At 40.7% G+C, this 10,046-nt stretch overlaps 1 protein-coding gene across 1 annotated transcript; it reads left to right on the top strand.

The window, feature by feature from the left end:
- The first annotated feature begins 894 nt into the window (after nt 1–894).
- On the top strand, nt 895–9,380 carry LOC309476662 (uncharacterized protein). Its single transcript, XM_082139800.1, has 2 exons — nt 895–8,630; nt 9,282–9,380. The coding sequence occupies exon 1, from the start codon at nt 2,147–2,149 to the stop codon at nt 8,003–8,005; it is 5,859 nt and encodes a 1,952-aa protein (XP_081995926.1). The 5' UTR covers nt 895–2,146; the 3' UTR covers nt 8,006–8,630; nt 9,282–9,380.
- The last annotated feature ends 666 nt before the right edge of the window (nt 9,381–10,046 follow it).

Here is a 10,046-nt window from a genome sequence, read left to right as displayed (position 1 = left end):
TGCATAGCAAGGCTTTCCGCAGGAGACAAATTAATACAGTAACAATGCATCACTTTCAACCACTTGTTGAAACAAACAGTTAATAAACTATTGCTTCAACTGATCTCTAACTTCTAAACACAGAAATGAACGATTAACTGCACTTACCTCTGCTCAGCCATGAACTAGTCGAAAGCTGATGACGTAACATGAAGGTAGGCCCGCCCTCACGTGATACTGATTGGTCGATTGATAAGCTTAAATCTGATTGGCTAAAGAGTACGACTGCTCTGTGTTACGAGTGTTATGCTGCCAGGAAAGTCTCAAAAACACACACACACATATCTAAGGCGATTCGTACGTGAATGACGATTTGCACATTCAAATGCAAGGATACACTCGTACATTTTAAACATTCAAAGGTTTTTGTGCACAGTTGTATATCTACGAATTGTGTTTTGCATTTGTGAAATGTATTTTATGAGTATATAATTTTATTTTGCGCATGTGAATTGCTTTTTCACGCACGTGGATTTTTTTGTGTGTATGTGAATTAGGTTTCATGCATGTGAAATTGTATACGCATTTGTGAATCATGTCTTTTGCGTGAATTATATTTGAGACTGATCTGCCTCCATACAAGTGAGTCTTCAGTGCAATGCAGTGATCAGAGGACTAAACGACTCATCTCTCCAAAGAGCAGGCGTTTTGATTGCTTGTCATCTAATCGTGGCTCATTTATATATTTCCCCCATTTTAGCCAGTGAAACCAGGACAACACAAACCTCAAGGGAGGCTGAAGAAAGCAGTCATGGGACTGTTTTCTGCATTTCCAAGAGACTGTTCCTCTTCTGTCTATTATTACTGTACGACTTGTACTTTTATATTATTGTACTATTCACAACACTATTGTAAAAGACCATTAAATCTCCCAATCTCTGAAGTGGGCCGACATCTTTACCTCCAGCCATAGAGGGCAGTGTTGTCATGGACTACCTAAAAAGAAAAAAAAGGGATTTCTCAAAAAGGACTTTTATTAAACGAGCCAAATGTTGCTAAATAACTGTTAAAAAAATATTTTTTGGTTGTTCATATTTCTCGCTGAATTCTCAATATTTACATTGTATTTATTTGTTTTACAAAAGCATCTGTTACTTATCTGACATGCTTTTATTTTGAAGTCCGTGAAAGGAAGTTCAGCGGGCGCGCGCTGTATATGTTGGCGCACTTTTCATGTGACGCACCATTAAATGCTACCAGTGAGAGAAGCGAGACGAATTTACGGTTACAGACTGAATATATAGCTTTACAAACGAGTTGATTTCTACCTCTTAGCTCCTGGCTGATGAAGGGCACAAGGTATCGTTTTTATTTCATTGTTTTCTAATCTTTGAGAGACTGTGTTTATTGTATCGATCTCCTCTAAGCTGTTGGTGGGTCGTTAGCATATATGCAGATGGTAAATCAGTGATATGTTATATAGAGTGTGTGATTAATTGTTACTGTCACATTCATAACACAGTGTAGTATTATTGCCCCGTTTCTCTAGGTTTAAACATCAGAGCGATTATTCACAGGAAATTAGGCCCTTATTTGGTCATTTTTATGTTTTAGCCTTTTCTCTCTGAATTGAGATCGTCAGCTTTCAAAATATCTCATAGTTAAATTAATTCAGTTGTCTTTTAGTCCATATTGCATTTTAAAAGGAGATTGTTGCAATTAAAACAATTTATAAATTCATACAGGTCATATGTAACATTATAGCACTTTGAAATAAGCTTGTTAATTGTTTAAAACTCATTTTTGGCAGGTGCTTGTAACTGCATTAAATATTGTTATTGTTAGATAAATAATTCATATTTACTATAAGGCATCTATTTATAGGAGCCTGCATAATTCTATTTATGGTGTAGCCATTTATATATACATTTGCAGTTTATACATTTATGGACATTTGTATACAATTTGCAGTCACATGTCTAATGTTTATTCTTTGTTTGCTTTATTCAGCTCTTACGGTGTTTTGGAAGGTATTTTTTTTGAAAATAAATTCTTCTTTAACATCAGTTCTTGAGAGTGAATCGCATCTGTTCAGCCGGGAATGCTACAGTAAGAGCTTCACCCAGAAGATCAACAGCTTCCCCTCATCTGTCCCCCTGTAAAGAAAATGGACGTTTCTGAAAATAACGACCCAGACCAGCAGGTGGATGCGCCTCATAACGGAATGGAAGAGGAGGAGCTTCACCGTTCTGGTCGACAACGCAACCCCACGGAGAAGATGCGTGCATATAAAAAGGAGGAGGCCTTGAAAAAGGAGAAAAGATTGATTCAGCTATACGAACAATGGAAGGACTGTGCTCGCAACACAAGGGAAAAGCTTAAAACAGACGTTAGTGAGAGCCAACTGGTAGCACTTATTAATGCACTTGAGAAGGGGAGAGATGATGTCATGCACGTCTACCTGGAAATTAGAGATTACATCGCTCCTTCCAGTGACACAAGACGCAGAATCGATACTTGTGAAGCTGTGACGAAAGATATTTCAAAGATAATTTTTGACAGAATAGCATGCCTTGAGGACTTTGATCAAGAAAATGTGAAACACAGCCTTCGTGAGTTACTCCATCACGATTATGCTTGCTCTGTCTATGGATCCACAGTCTCACGCACCACATCATCAAGGTCTACAGCTATGTCAATTGCAGCCAAGCGGGCAGACGCAGCAGCTGAATTAGCAGCCAAAGAAGCAGAGTACTCAATTATACAAGAAATTGAAGCTCGAAAGTGTGAATTAGAAAAACTAAAGGCAGAGAAGGATCTAAAAGCAGCTAGAGCGAGACTGCAGGCCTATGATCAAGAAATGGCACAGGAAGCCAGCATTCACAATTCAGACACGAATACAAGGGAAAAGCAGGATGTAAGCATAACAGCGCAGCAGCATGTGGTTCCATTTCCCATCCAATGTCCTACCAACATCACAGCAACAAGCCCTACTGACATCACCGCAACATCCTCACCTCCAAAATCTGATATATCGTATCTCGCTCAAGCTGTCCAAGATAGCATAGCCCTGAACAGGCTGCCAACAACAGAACCACCTGTGTTCAGTGGTGATCCTATCCAGTTCATTGAGTGGAAGGCTGCATTTGTGTCGCTCATTGGTGGAAAGGCCATTTCTTCTGCTGACAAGCTGCACTATTTAAAAAGGTATGTTGCTGGGCCAGCTCGGAAGTCTCTTGATGGCATCTTCTATAGGAATGATGATGAGGCCTATAATGATGCATGGAACAAACTGAACCAACGGTATGGACAGCCATTTGTCATACAGAAGGCATTTAGAGAAAAACTAGCCAAATGGCCTAAGATTCAGCCCAAAGATTCTGAAGGTTTCAGAGAATTCTCAGATTTCTTAAATGCATGTCATCAAGCTATGCCTCATGTCAAGGGGCTTGAAATACTAAATGACTGCGATGAAAATCAGAAACTAGTACTCAAATTACCAGATTGGGCAGCAGCACGGTGGAACCGTCAGGTCACGCAGACACTGATTGAGACTCGTGACTTTCCAAAGCTTATAGATTTTGTGAACTTCATGTCCATGGAAGCAGAGATTACTTGTAATCCAGTCACCTCCTTCAGCGCTCTTCGTGCCTCTGACCCCACTTCAGAAAAGTGGAACCTCAAGGACAGCAAAAGGAACAGAGCTAACGTCTTTCACATCCAAACAGCTACGGAAAACAAACAAAATGATGACAACAAACAAAGGCCACCTAAAGGAAGCTTCAAAATGTGTCTCTTCTGCAAAGACATCAAGCATATGATTCACAATTGTACTAAATTTGTGGCAAAGTCATTAGAAGAGAAACGGAAATATGTGAAGGAGAACAATCTCTGCTTTGGTTGCATGAAACTAGGCCACAGTGCAAAAGACTGCCGTCACCGTCTATCCTGTGACACCTGCAATGGTAGACATCCAACGTGTCTACATGATGAAAACTACAGAAGGAAAGTAAACTCTGCACTAGCCTCAAACCAAGATGACACGGAGACAACTACTACTACGTCTCACAAAGTAGATAATGATGAGTCATCCACCAATACTTCTATGATTGTGCCAGTGTGGGTATCAACCGAGAGAAATCCAGCCTCTGAAAAACTTGTTTATGCACTGCTTGACACCCAGAGTGATACTGTGTTTGTCGATCGAGAGCTAAGCAACCAGCTACAAGCTGACTCCTGTCCTGTGAGATTGAAGTTGACAACAATGACTGCAAAGGATGTTGTCATGCCGAGTGAAAGGGTGTCAGGTCTCAAAGTTAGAGGCTATAGCTCCCCCGTTGTCCTCAACCTGCCAACTGCTTATACTAAGGACTCCATTCCAGTGAACCGCACTCACATCCCTACTTGTGACACAGCACGACACTGGAAGCATCTATCTCCAATAGTGGACAAAATTCCACCTCTGCAGGATTGTGAGGTTGGTCTCCTGATAGGCTACAGCTGTCCAAAGGCTTTGGCACCAAAACAGGTGATATTAGGTGGCGATGATGAACCCTATGCAGTCTATACAGACCTAGGGTGGAGCATTGTTGGTCGCTTGTCTTCACACCATGAATCGCAAAGCTTCAACACCATCTGTCATAGAGTCAGTATTAAAGAGCTCCCCCCAGTGACTCCAGCAGATGTTATTAAGGTATTGGAGTCTGACTTCAAAGACGCTGGTGAAGATAGTAAAACTGTCTCACAGGATGACATCCTCTTCTTAACCAAACTGCAGCAAGGCATAAGGAAGAACGACCACGGGCATTACGAGATGCCTCTCCCCTTCAAAGAGAGACCTCACTTCCTTAACAATAAGCAGCTTGCCATCGTAAGGCTCAATCATCTTAAAAGGAAATTACTGAAAGATGAACGGTACAAGCAACATTATGTAAGGTTTATGGAAGAGGTCATTGAGAGAGGTGATGCAGAAGAAGTGCATGATGAAGGAAAGGATGGAGAGAAGTGGTACATCCCTCACCATGGAGTGTATCACCCTAAGAAGCCAGACAAGCTCCGTGTTGTCTTTGATTGCTCTGCCAAGTACCGGGGAACCAGCCTTAATGATCACTTGCTCCAAGGCCCAGATTTAATGAATACGCTGACTGGTGTTCTTTTAAGATTCAGAAAACATCCCGTTGCCCTTATGTGCGATGTTGAAAAGATGTTCCACCAATTTCATGTGGAAGAAGCAGATCGAAACTATCTCCGCTTTCTCTGGTGGAAAAACGGAAACTTTGCTTTACAGCCACAAGAGTACCGCATGAAGGTCCATCTTTTTGGTGCAACCTCATCACCTGGATGCGCCAACTATGGTCTGAAACACCTCGCAAAGGAGAATGAGTGCATGTATCCTCTTGGCTCAAAATTCATCATGACAGACTTTTATGTAGATGACGGTGTCACCAGTGTAGCCAGCACAGAAGAAGCTGTCCAAGTAGCAAGAGAAGCTCGACAACTGTGTGCCTTAGGTGGTCTTAGACTACACAAGTTTATTTCAAATGACAGAGTTGTCCTGGATAGCATTCCAGTTTCTGAACGAGCCATTGATGTAAAGGCACTTGACCTCAACTTTGATGACACACCTGTAGAAAGAGCTTTAGGGATCCACTGGCACATTGATTCTGACAGATTCAGATTCTCTATTGACCTCAAAGACCAGCCAGCAACACGCCGTGGCATACTATCCACAGTTGCATCACTGTATGATCCACTGGGCTTTATTGCTCCTTTCTTGCTCAGTGGAAAATTAGTTCTACAGGAAATGTGCAGAAAAGGAACAGGCTGGGATGACCCCCTTATTAAAGAATTGCAGCCAAGGTGGGAACATTGGAAAGCTGATCTTGAGAACTTGGAAAGGATCAACATACCCCGCTGCTATGTGCCTGCAAACTTTGGAAAAGTCATCAAAAGAGAACTTCATCACTTCTCTGATGCCAGCAACAGCGGATACGGCCAGTGTTCCTATTTGAGACTTACCAACGAAGAAGGAAACATCCATTGTGCACTTGTTGCAGGTAAATCTAGAGTTGCTCCCATTAAGGTTCAGACTATTCCCAGACTTGAACTCACAGCTGCTGTCGTCTCAGTTGCCATGAGCAATATGCTTAAACAGGAGCTGGAATATCTAGACATAGAAGAGCACTTCTGGACCGACTCCCAAGTGGTTTTGGGATACATTAACAACGAAGCACGCCGCTTTCACACGTTCGTAGCGAACAGAGTGCAGAAGATACACCTCAGCACTACTTCTCAACAGTGGAGATATGTTCCCACCAATGAAAACCCTGCTGACCATGCGTCAAGAGGTTTAAATGCTGGTGAGATTCTTACATCCAATTGGTTGACAGGGCCAAAATTCTTATGGAACAAGTATATACCTCCTGTTGCGGATATTGACACAGCACTAACAATTGGAGATCCTGAAGTAAGACAGGCTCAGACACTGAGTGCAGAAACAACAGAACTCAAGCATCAGTGCCTCTCAGACCGCTTGGCAAAGCTGTCTTCATTTTCTGGAGCTGTGCAAGCTGTGGCTCGCCTCGTCCGCCGAGCCAAAGGAGATAAGTCCAGAAATCACAGTACAGTAGCTGAACGTCAAGATGCTGAACGCATCATCATTAAGGACTTGCAGAGAAACACCTATTCAGAGGAGATCAAGTTATTGAGAAAGGGGGCCCAGCTGTCACCTCGTAGCAAGCTGTATCATCTTGATGCCTTCCTTGATCAAGGAGGAGTACTCAAGGTGGGAGGAAGGCTTTGCGATGCGCTCCTACCCAGTTCAGTCAAACACCCAGTTGTCATTCCTAAAGATCACCACATAACAAAGATGATAATCTCTCAATGTCATGAGAATGTCAAGCACCAAGGAAAAGGCCTCACAATAAATGAGATCAGATCACAAGGCTACTGGATTCCAGGAATGAGCAGAGCAGTAACATCCCATGTGCATCACTGTGTGACATGTCGTAAGCTCAGGAGACCAACAGAAGAACAAAGAATGGCAGACCTCCCTTCAGAACGTACAAATCCATCCCCGCCATTTACATACTGCGGTATGGACTGCTTTGGTCCCTTTGCCACTAGACAGGGTCGGAAGGAACATAAAAGGTACGGCCTCATCTTCACATGTTTCAGCTCCAGAGCTATTCATATAGAAATGCTAAATGACATGTCTACAGATGCCTTCATCAATGGCCTGCGCTGTTTTGTTGCATTACGGGGAGCAGTGCGCCAAATCAAATGCGACCAAGGCACCAACTTTGTAGGAGCAAAGAATGAACTGAGAAATGCTCTAAAGGAAATTGACACTAATCGTCTGACAGTGTTCTTAGCTGAGAAGCAGTGTGACTTTGTCCTAAATGCACCCCATTCAAGTCATGCAGGTGGGGTATGGGAGAGACAAATCAGAACAGTGAGAAATGTTCTTCGCTCAACTCTCTCACAGTCCTCTGACAGACTGGACGATGCATCACTGCGGACATTCTTCTATGAAGCTATGGCGATTGTTAACAGTAGACCACTTTCAGTTGACAACTTAAACGACCCCAAGAGCCTTGCACCTCTCACCCCAAATAACCTGCTCACTATGAAATCCATTCCAGCACTACCACCTCCAGGCAGGTTCGTCAGAGAAGACATTTATGCAAGAAAAAGGTGGCGTCATGTTCAGTACCTTGCAGAGCAGTTTTGGAGTCGTTGGCGTAAGGAGTATCTATCCAACATTGCCACCAGGCAGCGCTGGCACACAGCAAAGAGAAACCTGCAAGTGGGAGATATTGTCATGGAAAAGGCTGAAGATCTGCCCAGAAATGAGTGGCGGCTGGCCAGAGTTACAGAAACTACTACAGATAAAGACGGGCTTGTGAGACGAGTCAAGGTATGCGTTGGTGACCGGACTCTGGGGAAGGATGGTCGTCGACTCCACAAGCTGTCTGTCATTGAACGCCCAGTACAGAAGCTGATCCTGTTGCTAGAGACCATCTAGCTGCTTCTGAGAACAACCACGTGTATCCTTTTTATCATATTACTTAAATGCTGATATACATTCACCATAGTATGGACACTTTGTCCGTTTCTGAGTTAAAGGTAACATTTTTGTTTGAAAATCATTCGTAATTTATAGTCCTTGACGTTATACAAATCACTCATGATTTGGTGGGAGTGTAAAAGACCATTAAATCTCCCAATCTCTGAAGTGGGCCGACATCTTTACCTCCAGCCATAGAGGGCAGTGTTGTCATGGACTACCTAAAAAGAAAAAAAGGGATTTCTCAAAAAGGACTTTTATTAAACGAGCCAAATGTTGCTAAATAACTGTTAAAAAAATATTTTTTGGTTGTTCATATTTCTCGCTGAATTCTCAATATTTACATTGTATTTATTTGTTTTACAAAAGCATCTGTTACTTATCTGACATGCTTTTATTTTGAAGTCCGTGAAAGGAAGTTCAGCGGGCGCGCGCTGTATATGTTGGCGCACTTTTCATGTGACGCACCATTAAATGCTACCAGTGAGAGAAGCGAGACGAATTTACGGTTACAGACTGAATATATAGCTTTACAAACGAGTTGATTTCTACCTCTTAGCTCCTGGCTGATGAAGGGCACAAGGTATCGTTTTTATTTCATTGTTTTCTAATCTTTGAGAGACTGTGTTTATTGTATCGATCTCCTCTAAGCTGTTGGTGGGTCGTTAGCATATATGCAGATGGTAAATCAGTGATATGTTATATAGAGTGTGTGATTAATCGTTACTGTCACATTCATAACACAGTGTAGTATTATTGCCCCGTTTCTCTAGGTTTAAACATCAGAGCGATTATTCACAGGAAATTAGGCCCTTATTTGGTCATTTTTATGTTTTAGCCTTTTCTCTCTGAATTGAGATCGTCAGCTTTCAAAATATCTCATAGTTAAATTAATTCAGTTGTCTTTTAGTCCATATTGCATTTTAAAAGGAGATTGTTGCAATTAAAACAATTTATAAATTCATACAGGTCATATGTAACATTATAGCACTTTGAAATAAGCTTGTTAATTGTTTAAAACTCATTTTTGGCAGGTGCTTGTAACTGCATTAAATATTGTTATTGTTAGATAAATAATTCATATTTACTATAAGGCATCTATTTATAGGAGCCTGCATAATTCTATTTATGGTGTAGCCATTTATATATACATTTGCAGTTTATACATTTATGGACATTTGTATACAATTTGCAGTCACATGTCTAATGTTTATTCTTTGTTTGCTTTATTCAGCTCTTACGGTGTTTTGGAAGGTATTTTTTTGAAAATAAATTCTTCTTTAACATCAGTTCTTGAGAGTGAATCGCATCTGTTCAGCCGGGAATGCTACAACTATTTTATTTACTATTTTTATTTTACTATGTTATTTTACAATTTATGCTATATATACACACTTTTTTATTCAGTAATTATATTACTTCTATATCATACTCATACTTAATATACTCAATTGCATTGTGTTATATACCCTCGCATGTTACAACACCTATGGGGCATGTTGTCACATTTCAAACAACAAACAAACCACCTAATTGTACTAGACATTTGTGAAATTAATGCGGGAAAAAATATGTACTCTGAAACCCAAGTGGATTTACACAAACTGAGAAAGTAAAAAAGTGTTAGGTTGTTCCCCGCTCTCCCCTACTATGTACAATTACAATAAAGTCCAAAGTTAAATTTTTAGACCCCAATAAAACACATTTAAAAAATGTAAAAATAAGACAATTTTATTTATTTTTCACTATATTATAACATTTCTATAAAGACATTTATTGTGTACATATGAATAATAAAACAAACACTTGTGTGTTAAACTGCAAGCATAAGGTTAGGAGGAAAACTATATATCGAAATAAATTATATAAATGAAAAGAGCCTTGAGATAAATGCTTCAGATAAATAAGGTTTTGAGCTGCAAATTATCATCACATTAATTTGAAATTGCCCTGTGACAATCCATCCTATGACGTGATTCAAGAGAAAAAGCTGAAGGAA

Source organism: Leuciscus leuciscus (assembly GCF_965113295.1).
Source record: "Leuciscus leuciscus genome assembly, chromosome: 15".
Classification (NCBI taxonomy): domain Eukaryota; kingdom Metazoa; phylum Chordata; class Actinopteri; order Cypriniformes; family Leuciscidae; genus Leuciscus; species Leuciscus leuciscus.
The sequence above is the reverse complement of the archived record's forward strand: the minus strand, read 5'-3'. Positions and strand labels throughout refer to the sequence as shown.

What these genes read in the sequence shown, in the direction of transcription:
- LOC309476662 (XM_082139800.1), top strand. Translation starts at nt 2,147, where the DNA reads ATGGACGTTTCTGAAAATAACGACCCAGACCAGCAGGTGGATGCGCCT.